At 52.1% G+C, this 21,834-nt stretch overlaps 2 protein-coding genes across 7 annotated transcripts in view; both read right to left on the reverse strand.

Annotated features, from left to right (window-relative positions):
- The window catches only part of ZNF609 (zinc finger protein 609), a 36,270-nt gene extending 33,678 nt beyond the window's left edge, over positions 1–2,592 (reverse strand). For 2 of the 4 annotated variants that reach the window (XM_085233784.1, XM_085233783.1), the window contains exon 1: positions 2,422–2,592. The gene's annotated coding sequence lies outside the window, so the exon portion shown is untranslated. Of the gene's footprint in view, positions 1–1,140; positions 1,749–2,421 lie in introns of those variants that run through there. The other 2 variants (XM_085233786.1, XM_085233785.1) reach the window with 2 other exon arrangements.
- Positions 2,593–2,945: 353 nt separating this feature from the next.
- Positions 2,946–21,834, reverse strand: part of TRIP4 (thyroid hormone receptor interactor 4) — a 28,896-nt gene continuing 10,007 nt past the window's right edge. The window contains exons 10-14 of one of the 3 annotated variants that reach the window (XR_014885809.1): positions 21,386–21,510; positions 20,481–20,572; positions 7,259–7,361; positions 4,337–7,076; positions 2,946–3,126 (exon numbers count right to left, since the gene is read on the reverse strand). Coding sequence is in view for 1 of the 3 variants with exons in the window: in XM_010717150.4 (XP_010715452.1) it covers positions 3,059–3,126; positions 7,259–7,361; positions 20,481–20,572; positions 21,386–21,510 (388 nt within the window). In the remaining 2 variants the exon portion in view is untranslated. Of the gene's footprint in view, positions 3,127–4,298; positions 7,077–7,258; positions 7,362–20,480; positions 20,573–21,385; positions 21,511–21,834 lie in introns of all 3 variants that reach the window. The other 2 variants (XR_014885810.1, XM_010717150.4) reach the window with 2 other exon arrangements.

Consider the following 21,834-nt stretch of genomic DNA (forward strand, 5'->3'; position numbering starts at 1 on the left):
AGGACGAGGAGTCCCGCCGCAGCCTGTCTGAAGAGGCACGGTTCTGCAGGAAGCTGGAGAGCCCCGGCCCACCACAGAGCCCTGGCTCCCATCGCTGTGCCAGCAGCACGTCGGCTCCTTCCAGAGAGGTTCCACTCCATCAGACCCGAGGAAGGGGACATCTCGTTTATGGAAATGGTCCCCAAATCGCCTTGTTTTGTACCAATACGTCGCCGTCCAGCGCAAAGCGACGTCACACCCGATGGAGCGCGGCACGCCGACATCATCCTCGGGCTGTCACGAGGCCAAGCGGCCCATGGCAGCTCAACGGGAAATCCCACGCTGCAAAGCCTGCCCGTGCCCACTGTGCAAAAGCACAACGTTCTCTCTCCTCTCCTTTTTGTTTCATATTCCAGAAAAAAGCAAACAAACTGCAGAAGTCGGAAGTTTAACACTGTAAGATTTTCCTGCGCTGACCCACAGCCCTCCTGCCTGCCCGCACTCAGGTGAGGCCGACTTTCTTAGCACGTGAGGGATGCTCAGCTGCAGCAAAAGCAAAACAACACCTTGGCTGCAATTAGCAAACAGATTTTTTGCCATTAGCGAGATGGACATTTCCTTCAAAAAAATGCTACACTGAACACAAAAACACCCCAGGAGAGCTGAAGGCACAGGGTGAGTTACCATCCCATTCTAACCATGGGACCAGTGGAGCCCACTGCCATGGCCTCCCGATGGAAGCACAGCGCTGCAGGGAGATAGGCCACTGCACAGGGTGCCTGTGGAGCATCACAATAAAAGCGCCGTGGGAGAGAGAACCAACTCACACGGGCCGCCTCCTGGGGCTTTGGGAAGGCACGCACTCAAATGGCTCCAAGCCATCCCACCGGCAGCCAGCGGAGCAGGGCTGCGGGCAGCCCCATCTCCCTCCCAACCCAAAGTCAGGGAGATGGCTTTGCTGCGCAACCAAGCACCGACCTCACCCAGAGCTCAGCGGGGAACTGCCCCACGCCTTGCAGTCCCCAAAGCCCACGTTTCCCTTACGCACCGCATAAGAGCATCGAGCACGTGCCGCCACGCATCCCTTAAACGACGTACCTGGGACCATAAATACCATCCTCTTTACATAAGGCTCTGGATAAAGGGGACAAAGAGGCTTACCGCTTTACATCTGGCACCCGCGTTGCATCAGCAGCGCCTTAATCCGAATCAGAGTGCGGCCGCGCGTGGGAACGCCTGCCCGAGGCCGAGAGCAATGCGATGCAGAGCGGAGCTTCCTACCGCCGCCATGGGAAAGCAGGGAAAGGCCCCGCTCTGGGGGGAAGGCCCCCAGGCAATAGGAAGGAGCTGCCGATGCCACCGCTGAGCCCCGGGACGCTACCGGCTCCAACGCAGCGCACGTCCCTCGGCCGCTCTTCTGCTCAGCGAGCCGTGTCTTCACGACTAAACGCGTTTCAGAAAGCTGAGCGGTCCGGGGGCAGAGGCCGAGCCCAAAAACCCCGGCCACGCTCCATTACAGGTCACGGCACCTCGCTCCATCACCGACCTCCTCCCGGCCGGCCCCGACGCGGGGCCGCTTCTAGCGAAGCACCGCATCGCGCCGCGGGCGGATGGGGCCGAAGGAGCCCCTATGGGAGCGGGGCGCGAAGGGGACGGCGCTCCGCCTGCAGCCCCCCCACGCCGAACTCCCGGCGCGGATCAATGGGAGCCGAGCGGCTCTCCCAGCGCCGCGCGCGGCCGTGCGCTGCCAACAAAGAGCAGAAATGTGCGGCGCGGTCCTACGGCGGAGCCACGCACAAAGCGCGGAGCGGCCCCGCGGGCCCCGCACCACGGGGGGAACGGGGGGAGGGGGGAGGAAGGCCGCGAGCACCGCCCGCCGCGACACGGCCCCGCGGGGAGAGGCGCGGGGGGGCGGCGTGACAGACGGGGCCTGAACCGGTGACCTTCCCGTGTACACAATGGAGGGAGCGGGCAGCGCCGCGGGAGCGGCTCGATGCGGCGCTCCGGCCGGCGGGGAAACGCGGGGCCGAACCGGGCAGCGACCCCCCGGCCCGGGCAGAACCGCCCCGCAACCGGGGGCCGAACGGCGGCCGCGGGGAACGCGGGGTCACGCGGGGGGCGGCGGGGGGCCGGGAACCGTTGGGGACGGGGTCGGGGCAGGGGGCAGCGGAGGGGTCCAGGCACCAACGGCCGCCGAGGGGCGGTTCGGAGCCACAACGGCCGCGGGGGACGCGGGGGTCCCGGCCTTAACGCTCGGGATGGGGAGGGAAAGGGGGGGAGCGGCCCGGCGGGCACCGCGGGGGGCGGAAGGAGGAGGAAAATGGCCCCAACGGGCTCCGCCGGGAGGAACGAGGGCCCCGACCCGGTACCCGCACGGGGGGCCCCGAAGCTCGGTCCCCCAGCTGTACCCGCCGCGCCGCTCGGCGCTCCCCCCGCACTCACCCGCTCTCTCGCGCCCCGGCGGCCCTAGGTCTCCTCCATGGGGCCGGGTGGGCCGCGGGCAGCTAAGGCCCGCCCGCCGGGCCCGCCATGCCGCCTGGGCCGCTCGCGCAGGCCGCGCCGGTGTCCGCCTGGCGGGGCGGGGCGGGGCGGGGCGGGGCGGGCGGCGCGGGGCACGGCCGCTCGGCTCCGCTCGGCTCCGCTCGGCCGCGCTCGGCTCCGCGGGGACGCGGCAGCCCGGAGCCGGCGCCAGGCAAAAGGCGGAGCGCGGAGCCCGGAGCGGAGCGGGGAGCGGCGGCGGAGGGGAAAACGCGGGGCCGGAGCGCGGGAACGGCTCCGGACTACGAAGGGGGAGCGGAATCGGACGCCGGGCAGAAGTTCCTCGCGCCGAGCGCGGCGGGCAGCCGGCCAGGGAGCCGCGCACGGCCGCGGGGAGCGGCTGGGGGCAAAGATGGGGAGATCCGTCTTCTCCATAGGCAGAGAGGGCGCGTGACCGGGGACCGCTCTTTGGCCACGCACAGCAGAGATGCAGGCTGGGAGCATCGCTCCTTTTAATGCCGCCCGAGGACAGACGCAGCACCGCGCGTCGAGGCCGCGTCCGCGCTGCACCGCCGCTGCCCGCTCGCTCCGCCGGGCCCGGTCACGCCGCAGCTTTCTGCTTCATTAACCCCTTCTTCGCTCCCTGATGGATCTTTGAATCCAGCTTCCCTGTAAAGAGAAAAAAAAAAAAAAGCGACCCTCATCACTCTTTATTTTTAAATGCTATTTGCAATGCAAATCAGCTGGAGGCAGCGAGGTCTCCTCGTTAGTGTGTTGCTGTCACATTCAATTATCGTGCTTGAGGAGCCAGGCGTTCCCAGCCGCCATGGCTTCCCTGTGCGGGCACCACACCGAGCCGGGGGCTGCGGGGGGGCTGCCGTGCGGAGGAGAGCAAATTGTCATCCAGCACCGCTGCCGGGGAGCGATCGCTGCTCGCCCCGGGCTGCGCGGCGACACGGCACGCGTGGGCAGCGCGGAGCTCAGACACTGTGCGTGGGGGGCAATTCCTGCAGGGAAAGCCAAAAAGCGGGCGTTGTGAGCGAGCCGGAAGGGCAACGTGCTACCTCGCCCTAACCCTGCCTCCCTGCCCATACCCCAGCCCAGCTGCAGGGTGGTCAGGGGCATTTCTGGGGATGCGATGCACCGGGCTCTGAGCTGCTCCCACCGTCAACTTGCACCAAACTGAGCAAACTTCTCACTTCAGCTCAAAGATGACTCCAACAGTGCTTCTTCCAACAGAAGTAAACTACAAAACCGCTTGTTCCATCACAACAACTTCCCTGAAACTGTCCCCCTCCAGCTTTTGGGTCAGCCTTGCTCTCGGCTGGGTACCGAAACCAAAAAACGTGCAAAAAAAAAGCACACGAGCGAGGGTTCATGTATGGGGTTGAAACTGGGAGCAGGGACAAGATGCTGGCGGATGTCTCACAGCAACTCCCAGGACACGGGACATCGGCACAGCTCCTCTGAGCTGCTACCACAAATGTACAGCAGCAGACTGGGCACCCTGTGGGCCGAGCCAGACCGGCCGGAAGCGACGTGCCAGCCCTCCGAGTCACCAAACCGTGGGGATTTGGCAGGAAAAAAGCTTTGATTTTACATGTTCCGTGCTCTGGTCTCCCACTGCCAAAGCTCAGTCACATCCTGGGCTGTTAGCTTTATCCTTAGAGCGACTGCCTGCTTCTCCCAGGCCCCAGAAGTGATCAGCGGGCTCCTCTGCTCTATCAGCTGACAAAGATAAAACGTCACATGGGTAACCTTTAAGAAAAGACTAAAAATAAGGCAATGGCCCCAGGGTCTCCTTCTCTTTACGCTCAATGATTTAAGGACTCTCATCTCACCGGCAGCACCGCGATGCGTCCCTCTCCCCTCTCCTCACCTCCTCACGGCTCAATGGCGGCTTTGGCCCAGATGCAAGGAGATCTCCCACAAGAGCCACAGCTGAGCTTTGTCCTCGCACAGTGACACTAAGCAGGGACATGTTTGGGGAAAGCCATGGTCACAAATGTGACACAAACACTACGCCCATCCCTTCCATGCAAACAATAACCCTGGCAGCAAATTGAGCTCTCCTTCTTTTTTTCCTTCCCCGGCTGCTAGAAACGACTCATTTGCAATGGAGAATCATTCAGATGTCATTGCGGTGAGGTCCATGCTGTTATCTGGCAAGAAAAGCTGCTCTGGCTTGGCTTCCCAACAAGACAAACTGGCATTTTGTCATGGTCGATCCAGGCTTCAAGACGAGCTCAGGTGGGGATGCGAGCCACACTTCAGACTGCATCAGATGCAGAGCCAGCTCATCCTAAAATAGTGTGCCACCACAACAAGAGGGTGATGGCTTCCTGCTCCTTCCCCATCCATCACAAGCCTCATATGAGTGACCCAGCATGCTGGCACACACCCTGGAGGGGACACACAGCTCCATGATCCCTGCCACTGCAGCTCCTCTGCTCTCATGGCAGAGCTGGTGGGGAGGAGGGCAGGGAAGGCAAGGCCAGCAGTGGGAGTCAGCAGCCGCCAGCACAGCCAGCTTCCTTCCAGGCTGTTAGACTGATCCTGCTCCAAGCAGGAAACTGTCACAACACAAAGGAGAATATGTGACAGAGGGGGGGGCAGGCGGTGCCCCGACCGAGGCTCAGTGGAGGCAGATGTGACAGGGACAGGACACGGTGGCACCAGGGAGGCTGAACAAGAGCAGAGAGAGGCTAAAAAAAAAAAATGTACAAAAAGGAGGACATGGCCCTGAGTGCTCACCAGCACACCAGAAAAGACCTGTCCCTGGTGGAAGGACATGCCACCAGCAAGATCCAAGACCTCTCACGAGCTCTGCAGATCAGCATGCACTGTTTGCTGCCATTGGCTGAACACTCCTCCAGGATGCTGCTATTCACTTTACATTCACTTTACCCCTCTACCTGCTCAGCACACTACGAGTATTTGCCAAATGCCCAAGGAGCGAGCACAGCCATGGGAGAACTTGAGTGGAGAAGGGGGGAGAAAACCCTCAAAAACAACACAGAAACCCACGCTGGGCTTCAAAAGGCCTTATATACCAGTCCTGAGCAACTCTGTCGCTCCTGTGCCACTAGGTAACTACTCCCAGAGAAGCATTCTGAATGAGAAAGGAAAGCCAGCCATCAGCTCTGCTAAACAAACAGCCAAGACTATTTCTGCTTATGCTGCTTTTAGCCTGTCAAATTAATTTTTCACATCCCCTGAAAGCATGTTCGGTGCCTTCCCCAGGCTGTGTGGTGAGGAGGTTGCTAATAAGGACAGAGCTGACTGCAGACTCCCCAGCTGCTGCATCCATCCTCCATTCTTTTTACAGCAGCGGGCAGGAATAACTGGCAGCCTGCGGAGGGCTGGTGGCTCATAAAAGGGACGAACAACGCTGGCAAGCACAGTGCAGACAGATGCTGCAGAGCTTCACCGCCAGCTCTGCCAGGACATCCCATCCCCACTGGCCCGCAGTCACACGTCCATCTGGACCTACGGCCCTGGCTGCTTCAGGCCACTTGCCAAAAGGAAAGCAAGCACTCAGCACGGGCCATCCTGAGCGCCATCGCAACCTGCTCATCTTGTGAGGACAAACTTTGACAGTGGGACTGAGTGTACCCTCATCAGTTTGCTGCTGGCACTGAGCTGAGTGCTGCAGTGGATACGACCGAAGGAAGGGATGCCATCCAGAGGGACCTGGGCGGGCTCACAGAGTGGGACCACGTGAACCCAGTGAGGTTCAACAAGGCCAAGTGAGGGTGCTGCACTTGGGTCGGGGCAATCCCAGCTATGAGCACAGATGTGAGAAGATCTCATGAGAGCAGCACTGCGGAGAAGGACTTGGTGGCTGCGGTGGCTGAAAAGCCACGCACGAGGCAGCAGTGTCCATCTGGGGCCCGGAAAGCCAACGGCATCCTGGGCTGCACCAACAGAGGGGTGGCAGCGGGCAGGGAGGGGACTGTCCCCTCTGCTCTGCCTTCGTGAGGCCCCAGCTGCAGCGCTGCGTCCAGGCCTGGGGCCCCAGCACAGGAAGGGTGCGGAGCTGCTGGAGCGGGGCAGAGGAGGGCACGGAGATGCTGCGAGGGCTGCAGCACCTCTGCTATGGAGACGGGCTGAGGAGCTGGGGGTGTTCAGCCTGGGGAAGAGAAGGCTGCGGGGAGACCTCACTGCGGCCTTCCAGGACAGGAGGAAGAGCGACATTTACACAGGCAGATAACAACAGAAAAGGAGAATGGCTTTAAAAAAAAGAGGGGAGATTTAGGTTAGATGCTAGGAGGAAATTTTTTACTCAGAGGGCAGTGAAACACCAGCACTGCTGCCAAGAGACCCCATTCCTGGAGGTGCTCAAGACCAGGCTGGTTGGGGCCCTAGGCAGCCTGATCTGGTGGGGGACAGCCAGCTTACAGCAGAGGGTTGTAACTGGGTGGGCTTTCTGGTCCCATCCAAGCCAGGTCATTCTGCGATTCTATGATTCCTGCCTCACATCCTAACCCGGCCTGCAAGCACTCGCAAGCTGCAAGCAGATCAGCTGCAGACATGTGTTTCCTCAGAGCACATGAGCACCATGATTCCCAAGTGTTTGCAGAGGCAGGAAGAGGCATGTATTTGGAAGGAAGCAACATCTGGGGAAAGAGGAACCAAAGACAAAAATATTACAGATGTATTTGAATCATTAAACAAACACCTATAGATCAAAGAGCGCAGGGCAAAGGTTGTGAACTCATATGGCAAAGGCAAGCAGAGGTGGTGAGGAGAGCAGGCAAGAAAGGCCAAGGAGGGCATCTGTGGAAACTTTACTACTTACAGATTTTGGGCTTTCCTTTGATGGGAAACTTCACAACCATCTCCTGGGGATTAGTGCAGATAAAGACAAATGGAGACCCAGATTCCTGGCTCAAATCCGGATACTGTGAAACACAGACACATGCACAAAACAGTCAGACAAACTGCAGTGGGTGTGAAAAGATCTCTACAATGAGGAGCAGCACTAAAGGAAACGCTTCCAGGCAAACCATTACTGAAGAGGTGTAAAACAGGGTTTTACAGAAACAGCTCTGCCTCAGTGCCCTTACGCAGCCTGCGTCAAGTGAGGTTGATGGCTTGAAGAAGCTGGTTGCTCCTCTGGGCCAGGCACCCTGGGACAGGAACTCAAAGTCTACTGAGAGATTTCACTGTGATGAAAGCACCAGGGAATTTTACAGGTAGAGTGTAAACAGAGTGCTTCTCTCATTAACCACGGTGAAAAGGAAAGAAATAATGCCCAGTGTGGGAAGCACATGGAAATGCTGTCTGGATGCAGATCAACCTCACTGCCGTGCAAAAGTGAAACACAGAACTATAATAAAAAAAAATGTAAATACCAACTGTCCCTTCAGATCCTTCGCTGCAGGTCTGGTGCTGGCAGGTGTGTGCAGAGTGGAGGAACAGGGCAGCATAGGAGCTTGAGCCCAGGAAAGCCTGTGCAAGCTCACAGTGGAACCGGCTTCTCTTCCACGGGAAAAATGTTTTTTTTTCCCCCTTGCTTTTCTCAAGCAGATCCAGAGAAGCTGCTGTATGCATGGGACAGGATGCCAGACCAGATGGAGCAGTGTGTCCTGGCAAATCCCCCATTTGTTCCTAACAAATGACTTCTAGGCGGAATGTTTGAAAAGCTCTCCCTCTCTTGCCGATCTGCCAAGATGGGTTTGGATGTGTCCTGAACAGCTGGGCACGGAGAGCGGAGCAGGGAGCAGCCCACTTTTCCTGCATCGCAGCGGGGTTTGGCAGCACTGCCAGCAGTTAGGGGAGATTTACAGAAGCCTGACACCAGGAGTGGATCAACAGGAAAGCGTTTCCAGCCCCCTCATTTTACAACAGCATGGGCCACGTTTTCTGAGCAAGAGATGTACGTGCACTTAGCTGTGCTGTGCAACACCTGTGCTGGAAGAGAAAGAGCCACGCTCATCCTCAAGGCCCGCAGATGCCCTGCTGCACTGATCTGCTGCTGGACAAGTTTCTTCCTTTTATTTTTTTTTTTCCTAAGTCACATTACTGGATTTGCTTCCACCACTTTGTGCTGATGCCAAGGATTTTCATTTCCCATCTGCAGGGAGGGAGGATCTTGGAGGGTTACAAAGCACCAGTACGAATATCCCAAGCCAACGCCTGGTGAGTGCGAAATGCTAGCCCGGCTTTATTGCTCTTGCTATCGTACGGGTGACTGCTTAGCTTTCCACAGCCAGGGACTGGACTTCCCCAGCAGCTCTCGCACTAGCAGGGCCTCTGAAGACCACACCATAGAGCTGCGGGGCCGAAGCCACCATCCCAACCATCTGGTGACAGAAGCGATGTGTCCCTGCTTTATGACACGTGGTTTGGCCTCCGCTCATTCAGGTTGTGTGTCCAAGACCACAAAGGTCTTCCCAAACCTCTCCTAGGTGGATCTGAACACCACAGCACTCCTCTCACACATCTCACAGGCCCCCACAGTAAGAAATATCCCCTAACAGGCATCCAGGCATTAAGAGCAGCCAAGCTTGTTTCTCCATTGACAGATCTCACCCAAAGCCAGGATCAACTCTTCAGCTCTAAAAGCTTAACCCAATCCCAAGGCTGAGATGGAGGCCACAGCTGTGACTTGGGTTTACGTTTCCACACCACAGCCTTTCATCTCCTCTCCCAGGGCACATTTCTGTACACTTGCCAAATCTGTGCAGTGTCTGTGCCCTGCATTTTAAAAGCTTCAGTCTTTCCTCTGGCATCTCAGCCCAGGATGCTAGGAAGGAGCCCCCTACCAAGACACTATTTTGGGTTTCCTATTGTATCTACCCCCAAATTCCCCCACACCATCCTGGTGAGTGGCAGAGGCAGAATATTCCTGGCTGTTACAGTCAAATAATCTTTTGCCAGAAAACACATCACCAGGACCAAGTGCACAGCCTCTCCCTGGTGCACTTGTAAGCAGTGGATATGAACTCCCTCAGCAGACTTAATTCCCAGAGATCACCAGAGGAGTTAGTATTTCCTAGCTCCTGTTGCTATTTAGTTCCCTTACCAGCACCCTCTCGTAACATCACATGCCATCACCATGCTGGGGATGAGCAATGTAACAGAACCAGCAGGCAACAACACGCTACCTTGTCTGGTCATCAACAGGATTGAGAAAAAGCATTGAGGGAGAACAGCACAGAGATTCCTGCAGCTTAGCTCAGCACTAGGAACCCAGTTCCTACCTGCCACACTCCAAAGATGCCTCTCCTATCAGCAGTGACCTGCTTGACTTATGTTCCGATCACAGACACAGGCATCAAGACGTGAAGCACATTTGTCTCTGTTCAATTTTCCACAGTTGCCCAAGTGCCTAATGAGTAAAAAACTCGTTTCTCAAAGTGCCATTGGCACTTTGGAAGGCTTTTAATGACATTTACGATCCTTGGCCGCTCTGAGAAAGTTCTCCTTCTGTTCAGCTGTATGCAATTCTTCCCACCCAATTTCCTCCTCAAACAATAATCTCTCCCTAAAACACTTCCCTAAGGCAATGGCATTTCCATCCTACTGTTTTTATCGACTGTCTGCAGCTTTTCTAGACCAGCATCAGAGGGGTCAGTGCTTCTGCTCTGGACTGCAAGAGGTCAGCTGAGTCACTCTACAATCAATAAGTTGATGATGCTGAGAAAAAATTTGCTCCCAACTACTATACCCCACAGACTGCAACCACTGCTCTTCAGCACTTCAGCAAATGCAAGACTGTAGGAAAAGGCCAAAGACGAGGTCTAGTGTGCCAGAGAGAGGGGAGGAACCAGTAAAACGGGCCTGCAACAGCTTTTTTTATTTTTATTTTTTTTAGTTCTTTAAATAAATCTCCACAGTGAAGAGAGAGGGCAAACCACACTTCTTCAATGCCAGAGACCAAAAATCCAACCCAACTGGGAGTCTGATGGGGGAATGTTCCCTTCAGTTCCAACTGCACTCATCATTTTAATTTTGAGGGTGTAAATAAGATGGGACTCAGTACTCTGGGACTTTAGCATTGCCTCTGTTAGGAATCGATTCAGCATTTAAGAGAAGATGGCTAGAACGAGCTCTAAGTAAGTCTGGAAGCCAGGTTGCCCCTCGAGAAGGGAAAAACCCACCCCCAAGTCCACAGACAAGCCAGAAAGCTCTGAAGGGGTTGCACAATATAACTGCAGTGAAAGAAAAAACAATTTGGTCTCCTTCCAGCCCTTCTGCCACCTCATAGCAGGCTTGCAAGATGGCTGTTCGGAAGGCAGTGGGCACTGTGGGCTGCAAACAGTTTGCCAACTGCTGCTTCAAAACCCCACGTATGCTCTGCGCATGGCTGCGTCAGCACAACCACCGCCCTCCCCTCCTCGCTCACCCCAGCCACAAGCAGATGTAAGCTCCCATCGTCCCTGCAAGCACACTGGCCAGGCTTCAATTTGCTGCTAACAGGTTTGTAAGAGCCTAGCTGTGAAGAGATTAGCAGGGAGAAGGGGAAAAAAAAAAAAAAAAAAAAAAAAAAAAAAAAAGCAGGTCTCCAGGCAGCTTAACGCACAGAGCTCGAGGTTAAATGGAGCATCTGAGCACAAGCTGGAAGAGGGAGCCGCACTGGGCTCCTGCAAAAGCCAGCCACCAAATCACCAGCACCCGCCCTCTCTCTGGAGCTGGTGCTTTGAACACACATTAAGTGGCTATCAGATGTCCCCAGCAGCTACCCCAATCAGGCTGCAGGCAGGGATAATTGCTAATGAATGTTCCCTACACTTTGCTTTCACCGTCCCTCATCTCCCATCACCAGCTTGTCACGGCCAAAAATAGCAGCAGGCCTGCCGAGCCTCTCCGCTCCACAGCCCACAGCCAAGAGCAAAGCAGGAGCTCGGAGTCAGCACGGAAACAATCCCATCCTCTCCAACATTAAGGAAACCCTCTGCAGTGTTTTTCCCCCACCAATCTGCCAAGGGAACTATTTTTTCCTTAATTGAGGTGAAGCCTGGGGCTGGATGCGGGGGCCACGCTTGCTCAGGCATTGCTGGCTGGCTTTCCTTGCAGGTGATATCCCTGCTTTCTCCTCGTTCCTGGGCTCCCACGGCAAACAATGAGCGAAGAGGGACAGGCGCTGTTTCCTTGGGAACCACCAGTGCTGCCCTTGGGCCAGCCCTTCACCCCTCTGCAACAAGATGCACCTGCTTGAACCGAAGGGTACAGAAACAACCAAAGGAAGACGTGCAAAACCGTCACTAAGTAGATGAGCTCTGCTCTGGAGGACCCAGTGGAGGAACAAAGGCCACGTGCGATGGAGCAGAGGTTCTGTGCGGCACAAAGCGCAGAGCAAAATCATTCCCCAGCAGCTTCGCTGGTGACCTTTCAAGCTCCTCTTGCAGTCTTATTAAGGCCTCCAGACACACAAGCTGGAGGAAATAAACAAGAGATCGAAGGCTAAAAATACCGAGTGGAAATTGCCCCAGCGTTTGTTTTCCCTTTTTCCCCTGCCTGCCTGAAACCCAGAGCCCTGCAATGCAGCCCACTCTCCTCCACTCGTCCCCGCAGGCAGCCCAGCTTCGGCAGAGAATTGCACGCTGGAACCTGTAGTCCTGCCGCCATCTGCTCCATCTTAGGGCTGCTGGGGGCTGTGGGGCGGGGAATCCAGACAGAGCTCTGCGCAGAGGTTGTGCCGGGGGGTGAAGGCGTTGTGTGGGGTCAGCCATGGGAAGGGCCGGATCATTTCCCTAGTATGCCTCCTCGGAGCCCAGCGCCGGTCCAGGACACCGGCTCACAGCTCGGCCTTCACCTCCCTGCTGCTCTTGAAGAGCTTCAAAATAAAAGAGGCAGCTCTGGAAAGCAAAGCTGTCTGGAAAGAATAAAAGCAAGCAGAGCCCATGTGTTGGCAAAAGCACTCGGTTATTCCTCACCGTAAAACACATTCAGGAAAAAAAAAAGTCTTGGCAGGGATGGTGTCCCTCTGAAAGAGCAGAACTGCTGTAAGCAGGCCCATAAATCAGCCGTCCTCAGCAGGCAGAAACATGCACCAGGCTCCAAGAGCTGGGAGCAGCAGCCTGGCTGCAGGCAAGCAAGGGAAGCGGGAGGCAAAGGAGGTGAAGCGCTGCCCAGGACAGCGTGCCTGGGAGAGGGGAAGGCGTGGGGAGGCTCGTGAGCCTGTCTGGCCTCCACACAACTTACTTCCTTCGGTTTTCCTTGTGATTTGTGGGAAAGGCAGATCCGCTCTTCTTTCATGCCTCATAAGCTTCATAGCTGTCAGACTAACATAACAGGTAATTAACTACTAAACAGCCATTTTCTCCTCCTCTCCTGAGGGAAATTGCTCACCATCCAGCTAGAAAATGTTTCTTTAGCGGTTTGTGAAAAGAGAAAAGAAAGTCAGTAGTTTCTGGCAAGCAACGGGGCTGCAGCAGCCAAATGGGGACGCTGATGGCAGCACTTGCAGTGTGGACACCAGTCCCACGTGCACGTGGGATTCAGGAGAAATGGAGCTCTCAAAAATGAGGGTGAAGACACAGAGCAGGCTGTGCCATTGCTAGTCGACCGAATGCAGTCTGCACACTATTGGTAATAACCCAGGTTCCTGCTCCTGCAAAAGAGAGGCTCAGGTACAACTGCAGACAAAAAGGACCAGCTAATGGTCCTGTGATGGTCCAGCAGGTAGGAGTTAGGCAACAGCAAGAAGAAAAAACCCTTCTTTCTCGCTGCAGGACAAGGCTTCAGTCAGACAGCCTCCATGCCCAAGCAGTGCCCTTCCTCCTTCATCGCTTTTCCAAGGACGGGCATGCTGAAGCATCTTTTCCCCATCTGTTGTTCTGACAGCAGTAGTCTCCACTGCCTCGTTACACGGACCTTTGCTTTTGGGGATTATCAAGCCAATCTTCCCAGCCCAGCCTTCATTCTGAAGTGCTCCAGGATACGTTTGCACAGCAAAGACGGCACCGACTGGCAACAGGAGCCTTCGCCCGAGCCAGGCAACGCAGGTTTGGGCTGCTGTGTGATCTCTTCCTGGCTGCCGGCCTCACAAAGTGCTCACAGAACACCAAGTGCTTCACACCGAGTCTTGATCTCCCAACATGGTCTCACATCATGCTTCCAACTTTGAGCAAGTGTTCAGCCTTCTTCTTTTAAGGACCCATTCCCTGCGCCTCAGCACAGGCCAAACAGGCTTCTGGCTCATGACAAACACTTTCCTAAACAGAAATTCCAAAGCAGATCCAAATTTCTAGAAATGCCAAATTTTCTAGCCTGAGGCAGAAACATCCAGTGCTGCAGTGAACAGGCAACCCAGAAACTCTACTTGCAGCCCTTAGTCAAAGACCACCACGTCGGCACAGAGGAGCCGCTCCAAGAAGGCTGGCTTAGAAAAGAGATCCGCAGCCACACTCAATGCGAATCAACACGAGAGGCAAAAGAAAAAAGCAGTTTGGCAAAAAACAAAAACAAAAGCCATCAGCCAAACTTTTGTTTGAAAGCCTGTCAGGTCTAGACTGCAACGTGTGAGGAAGGAACAGCTCAAAACCACAGCTGCTAATGGTTATGGATTTGGCAATCAAAATGTCTTTGTTAAAAAAAAAAGTTAACTGCCTTACTATTGAGGTTACAAACCGCAGCCTTGATGCATTGTTGCAGTCAACATCCTCCCTGCTGTTTTTGAGAGCTTACATCTGCTGCTGGCAGATAATGTGCTGGCATTGGCTCCCTCCATGAGAATGCACAAGGAATTTTGCTAGCCAGCCTGCCTTCCTTTCCCCTTCTTCCCACAATCATGCCTGCCAGTTGTTGCCTGTTCTGCCCCTCACTTGATTGGCCAGTAGGCAACCAGACACGCAGGCAGCGGGCTGGAATCACCACGGGATCCTTCCCTGAATGGTCTGAATCCTCCAGTGGGTGTTCCATGCCTCAAGCTGTGGTTCTGCACCACGAGCTGTACTTTGATTCAAGGGGCAGAGGAAGCAATTAAACGTAGTAAGCAACAACAGGACTTTGAAATGTAGGTGTAATACTTAAGTTCATTCTGGTGCACTTGATTTTGAATCACTGAACCACAGCAGTGGAGGCAGGGCACGTCACGTCCCCTCTCCTCTCCCAAAATCAGCCTGTGACACAGGACCCACAGCCACCAACATCCTTCTGTGGCTCAGATCCCACCCCTAGTAAATCCATAAGCAGCATGAGAAGGACCTGAGATGTTTACAAAATGCCTGACTAGCATCAGGGGAAACTTGGGTGGTGGACTTGGAAAAATATTCAGTAGTGTAATAGGCTCAGCTGAAAGAACCATTTCATACTCCAGTGCCAAGGGAGCGTGGAGGCAGGGCAACCTCAGCTGCAATGCAGCCCCACTGCTTGAGCTGTCAGGTGAAAGCATGGCAGTGGGGAGGAGAGAGGCAACGAGGGAATGAGGAGAAAACAGGGCACCTGCTTCTGCTCAGAGCACCTGCACCCTGCTAGATGCAGCCAGGCATTTTCAATCCAAGTTCCATAAAGTCCTTACTTCTTCCTTTGAAACTCTGATTTAAAGACTGGTGCAGCTGAGCTCAGCATGTGAGGAAGATTAAACCTAACTTTGGTGAATGCAGCTCGGTGCAGATCAGACATCCACATCCTTGCCCTGCTTTCTTCCAGCAGCTGCTGCTCCCCGAGGAGGCACGACACTGCCGGCGGGCTGCTGGTGCTATTGATCTGGTCACTGAAGCATCAGGCTATTTCTCATAGCCGAACCAGGATTTGCAGCTGAGTGACCAGTCTGTTTGGGGCTGTGAAATCGATGCCGTGCCGGTGAAAGCTGAAGCAAGTCAAATCTTTGGGCCCTCAGCTGTGTTTTGTAGCTGTCGCTGCCCTCACTGTTTAGGATCACCACCTAAAGGCACGGCCGTGGCTCAACCCAGCTGAGCCACAGCTGGGAAACCAGGGCACCTGGCTTGAGGTCGGTGTTATCTAACCCTCAGTTTCAGGATTAATAAAACCCAAACGCCAAGAAGAAGGCAAGTAACAGTGACCGCATCTGAAAGAAACAAATTCCCAGATCGCTGACTAGTTTGTTGAAATGGTAGCAGAGGCTAAGTCCACAGTCATCATTAATTAAGTCATATACTTCAGCCTTGGCTTCGTTTCTTTCCCTAGGGCCTATGAAACCAGAAGACAGGGCAAGCTAGCCCCTATCATTCGATTTCTTTGGCATGTTAATGCATTCCTAAATTAATCATCATCAAGTGACAATCTCTCCTTCATCTTAACAGAGTGAGCAGTGGCCTCGGTAAACCTGCTGGCTTATGCAAGGCAGCTGGAGCATTAGAACGGCTTCTGATGAAAACCAAAGCACTTCACATACAGAAAAACTCCCCCATCTCTTACCGTTGATAATCCAAACCAGCTGTGTGCCTATTCTGCTTCTACAACTAAGAAGCAGAGGTGCTTTGTGTCTAGAGGAAGTACAGCGAGGAACTGAATAAAGACACGCATCACCTGTAGGTCCCTGCAAACCAGACTAACACCTAATGCTATTGGATCTGGCATCAGGCTCCGTGTGAATGACAAATTCAGCTTAGGAGAACTCAGAGACCCGTAAAGTTCAAAGGCCTTCCTGTTGGTTGCAGTCACTAACAGCTACCTAGACATCTTTCCTTTTGCACTAACCTGATCTAGTCCCCAAAACCTGAAACCTTGTTAAATCCATTCATTTGAAGAGGTGTGATAACCAAGCCTTGGGAACCAGAAGCATCTCTTTGGTGGGAGTGAGCAGAGGAGTCTCCTAGCTACGTGCACCAGACAGCTACACCACTGCAAAAAAGAGCTTTTGTCTCACCTGCAGCTTGTGCTAGGAAACCTTTATGGAGGTGCATACTTAAATCTCCATATATTCATAATGTTCTTCAAAGTACATTTCAACATATGTGTTTATGTTCCTCCCTCTCATTAACTTATTTCTTGGGAAAATATCACTAGCGTGTTATTGTTCCTTATTTGCAGATAATCTGAAAAGGCACTCACTGGATTCTAAACACAGAAATTTCCTACCTCCCTCCTTCATTCCTACAGGATAAATTAAATCACATCCTGTATGCTTAGCACCCAATTCTCTTTTTTTTTTTTTTTTTTTTTTTGCTGTTACTTCCACTGGGGAGGAAAGAGGAGGACAAGAGATTAAACATAAATTTCCTGAGGGGGAAAAAAGAAACCTATTTAAATGATAGCTGCAATCTCGTGGCACAGAAATAGCTTAGACACGTTCCCTTGTGCAGATTTAGGACACTAGGCGATCACCTAGAAATGAAAAATAAACACTTTACTCCTGTCAAACATAATTACCTAATATTTCAATCCAAGATTATAGCTACTGCTAGGTATCAGTATCTGTGTGTGCTTGCATTTAAAATAAGTCCAAACACACCTATCAACTACTAAAATAGCAGCAGCGGAAATGTTCCTTTTCCAGTTAAAGTAACAGTCCCTCTGATCAAAGTCATTAGCAAAATGAACATGGACTTCAGAACACATTAAAACAGCATAAATGTAAATAGTTCTCTGCTTGCTTTAGGCTCCTGCCAAGCCCTGCCTGCACCATCCCATGTTTCCTCAGTTACCAGTGCTGAAGTCACCAACACCTAATGCAGGAAAAGAAAGGCAGCTCCTTGCTCTGCTCGAGGTGTCGGTGACGTCAGCCCTCAGCAAGGAAAAGCAGTCATCAACACTCAGATCTTGACAGGGGAAAAGTTTCCAGGTCACCTCTAGCACCGAAAAACGTAACAAAGGGATCATTCTGATCTGAACCAGTGCTTCTTGGGTGACTGCCATCAGCAGGAGGAAATGAGTCCAGAAGGCACTCCAAGTAGGTGCAGGATGCCTGAAGAGCAGCTAGAAATACTGAGATTTAAGAGCCACACAGAGGGATCTGCTGGCATCAGCCCTAGGCAGCGGGCTGAATTCAGAAAGCAGCTTTTGCTTCACTCCCCTGGGAACAAAGCAAGCTACACCAAGTGCCTTGGGTGGACTTTCCTACCCGATAGTAATTCAGCTCCTAGAGCAGCTTCTATCGAAAGATCAGAGCAATGAAATTAGGTATACATCATCTCTGAGAGGCAAGTGCTGCCTTATTTCCTGCATGGGAAAGAGACCCAGAGGAACTTATTGAACTAGTCCATACCATAAACAGCATAGCTGGGATTAGGGCGATGTCATCTGACGTGGTGCTGACTTTAATCACAAGGACATCTCTCCTCAGCAAACATCCTCCTCTGCTCTCTGCTACTGCGTGCAAGATCTTGTCCTGTCATCACTTCTTGCAAAGCCCTGCAGACCTGCAAACCACTTCAGCAAACCAAGCCACCTTCAAACACTGCACACTGCAGGGCTGACCCCTGTGAGGGGGTTATGCAAGGCCAGACCTGCGTGTCCGGTAATAACATGAATAAGTAACCAGTCCCAAACAATAAGGCAAGCGCTTGCACAAGTGTAAAAAATATATATATCAAAAAATATATATCCTCAGGAAGGATGGATCAGCAAGAGCCTCCCTTGTCTAATGGAAAGGATTGTCACAAGAGTCAAAACCAACTCCTGTGGCTGCTGGAAAAAGCGGGGTCAGCATCAAACAGCAATGGGAACTATTTCATCTTCAGCTGGTGGGGACAACCCACAAACACAGCTTGCTCTGTGCTTGTGAAATTATTTCTTGTGGAAAACACAGAAGCTTCCGATAAAAGTTGGGGAAGAGGAGAGGTGTGAGCCTGAGCACAGTGCTTGAGGAGCTCTGCAGTGGTTTCATCCCTGAGGTCTCTGTGGCAGCATCGCATTGCCTTACCTGGTAATACACTGCAGCTCTTCAGAAAATTGCCAGTGTTTTTCGTATACTTTAAGTGGGGAGATAATAACATCGGCCTTTCCTGCTCCCCCTGTAGCTAGGAGGAGACCTTGTACACCAAGTAATCGCTGGATTACACTGCTGACAAGTGGCTTTGGGGCTGCTTGCTGATAAACCCGGGCTGAATCACCAGTGCGATCAACAGGGATTTCCTGCTCCCAGCGAGATCCAACTTGGATTTCTGAGCTGGTGCTACAGGCATTTTTGTCTTGCTAGCATTTGCAATTAAATTAATCTCAGCTTCTTCCAGATGCACTTGCGGCTCATTCTTGTCTAAAACCACACACATTTGCTCATCAACCAATTTCAGAAGGATGCTCAGATCTCTGAGTTCAATCTTACAAGCTAGAGAAACGAACACTGCATACACTGCCTGGGTAAAAAGACTGACAAAAACACTGTAAAAAGAAAACAAATTAAGAATTATAAAAATTTTGTCATGTGGGAGCAGCAAAAGCCAGAGAGACACAAACCCACATCTGCTATGGCTTTTGAGAAGAAAATCTCTTGCCTATAGGTATGATAACAGCATTCCTGGAATATGCTACTGTTTTCCTGGTGTTTCTCCAGCCAAGTGGTGTCAGCAAACTGAGAGGAATTTACAGAGACTATTCTTTACTGTGAAATTTCTCTGTGGGAGGATTAAAAACTATTTACCAACATCTTGATTTCAAAATTTTAAGAAGCTGTTGCAGCCATTGTACCAGCACCTAAAGAACGTGCCCACAGTGGAAGAAGAGGAATTGTGGATGATGATAATATAGAAAAAAAAAAAAATCCTACACTGACCCCAGAACTTCTTCCTCTTCTCTCTGCCAAGGATTGCTCCTACACAAAGGCCAAAAGTGCCTGCAGACTGCTGTATTCTTGTCCCAAAGCTCCCTCTGCTGCTCATAGTCTAACCTTTTCCCCTTTCTGAGAGAACTGACCCTGACTGAAAATAAGCAGAAGCACTCTCTTTATCTGTGGTTTCCAGGCATCAATCTCGTAACTCGTGCTTGCTAAAAACCTCAGGGGTGTGGCAAGGCCAGAAAAACACCTTATGAGAAACTGCCATCAGCCACTGATGCCTCTCCAACTAGTGCTAGAAGGCACTCATCAGTCTGGTGCATTCTTCTCCTCTGTCTCAAAAGTCTGTCTTGTTCACTATCAAGTGAACGTGTTGGGGTCTGCCAGTTCCCATTCGACCAAACCTGGCCGTTCATGGGGCAGAGGAATGAACAGACAGCGCTGAGGACAAGCCTACTGTGCTTAGCGCTAACTGCATACTTGGCAGATTAATAAAACACACCCTGAGGAAAGCAGCTGCTCCACGTCTGGGGCATGGAGTCTGACACCGCATCGCTGAACAGAATCAGACTTCAGGAGGTCTCTGGTCCAACCTCATTAAGTAGGAGCAGTTTGAGAAAAAAATATTGAGTGCCAACACCTGTACTCAGTCTCCAGAGAGACGATGAGCCAACCGTCACCGCATTTTGAGTGCAATAGTCCAACCCGTTTTCAGCCCTAACAGCTCTGCGCAGACATGTTTTGGATATACGCATGCTGTAGGAGACTCCAGTGACAGCCTTGCTGAATAGAAAGGCTCTAACCATTTGATCATAGAGGGCTACCAGATTAGTCAAGAATCTTTAGGTAAAGTCCTCTCTGAGATGGAAAGACCAGTGTAGGCATACAGCCTGGTTGGGCAAAACATTGAGCAATTCTGTCAGCATCTTGTGTTTAAGAGAAACAATCAGTGCTTTAAAATAAGTCATATTCAGGTGAGATTAAGGCCCTGAGTTTGCCAAACGAGGATAAAAACCAGAAATACAACACCCACAATCTTCTGTTGCACATTTGTCCACACAGGGAAAGCAACAGCTGTCAGGAGCCTTTGCAGCATGATCTATCAAGCCTCTGTTAGTTTAGTAGCTATGAGTCCTTACTGAAAAGAGTTTCATGGTATATGAGAAACTAGTTTCAGCAGTGCCAGAGAGGCTGACCGTAGATTGAATCCTTACAGCCCACCACTGATGAAACATTATCTTGCTTAGCCATACAGAACTGCATGGTAGAAGTGCCTCCTCTCATCACACTTGAATTTTTTCCTTCACCATCTTCTCTAGAGCATCTCAGAAAAGTGAGTTACACCAGTTGGAAAAGTTTTCCAGAAAATAGAGGCTTGTAAAGGTTTTACTGCACTCACCTGCTCATTAAATTGCTCCTGCGATAAACAATCAGTTACGTCCACACAGCCCAGGAGGCACCCTGAGGGATAATCATTCGGAAATTCCACATCTGCCATCAAAAGAAATATATTTTAAGGGGCACACATCTCCACACACATTGCTGGGATCTCTCAATCCCCAGGTACCCCTCCCTCCCTCAACACACCTGCACTTTTTAAGGCAGAAGAAAACATAAGGCAACTTTAACATTCTGAAGTTCTTTTTTTCCATTTTCGGTAGGGAAAGAGCACACTGGCATAAGCTGTGTGCGCGTTGAAAATGGTAAAGGTTGTGCATTGCTCTCCCCACACATCCTCAGCCTGCATGACATTCCTGCAAATGACATTTCAGACGTGCAGAAACACTGCACAAACATGTGTGCAGCACAGCCACTAGTATTCACCTACCGACATGAGAGAACAACATTTTTGTGGTAAACTGCATGTTTTCCTTCTTGATTCCCACAAGATCAGAATACACAAAAAACCTTTAGCATCCCTGTGAACAGAGGGCAGCACAAGCAACTTCACACACACACACACACACACACACACACACACACACACACACACAAACAAACAAACACACACTTGGTATCTTGTTGCTTGAGCCCAGAATAAAATGAAGTCCTTCGCTGTCAAAACTGATCAGGGAAGTCAGGCACAATTTGCTAGTGTTTGTGCTTGGAGTATCTGAGCAGCCTAAGGATGGAGTGAAAGTCTGCCACCATACCAATGCAGCTGATGAAATGCACAAAGGATGAAGAGAATTTCAAGAACAGAAAGTAAAAAAGTGAAGCAGTAATAACTGCTCAGCAGAAAAGGCTTTCTGACACTGCTCATTATGTGGCTCAATGTGCAAAGATCCAAGGAGGGAAGTTCACCTTTCTGAAGCAGCATTGTATAGGTGGTCTCCAGTTCAGAGATCTCCTGAGGGGAAGGTCTTTTGGCAGTAGCTGCAATCCACAACCGCCCTCTATGAGATGTGTACCAGGTCCTGCCCTCCACCCTAGGAGAACAAAGGAGAATTTAGGACTTAGATTTCAAGAGAATTCCCACACAGACTTTCAATCTAACGTTTCGCTAGGTAATTCCTGTTGCTAAACTTTGCCCTGACTACATAAACTTCAAGCAGCGTGTCAGAACTAGAGAAAAGCTGAGAAGGGCAAGAAATAACGCCACAAGCAAAGCATGTCCTCACTCCTACAGAGTAACAGCACAAAAGGACATCAATCTCCTGTAAAAACAACAGTATGTTGGAAGTGTGCAGGACAATCTGCTTGAATAATTCACTTATAAGCTCCAAAGTTGGCACATCAAGCATGCACTCTAG

This window comes from Meleagris gallopavo, chromosome 12, assembly GCF_905368555.1.
Source record: "Meleagris gallopavo chromosome 12, MGAL_WU_HG_1.1, whole genome shotgun sequence".
Lineage (NCBI taxonomy): Eukaryota > Metazoa > Chordata > Aves > Galliformes > Phasianidae > Meleagris > Meleagris gallopavo.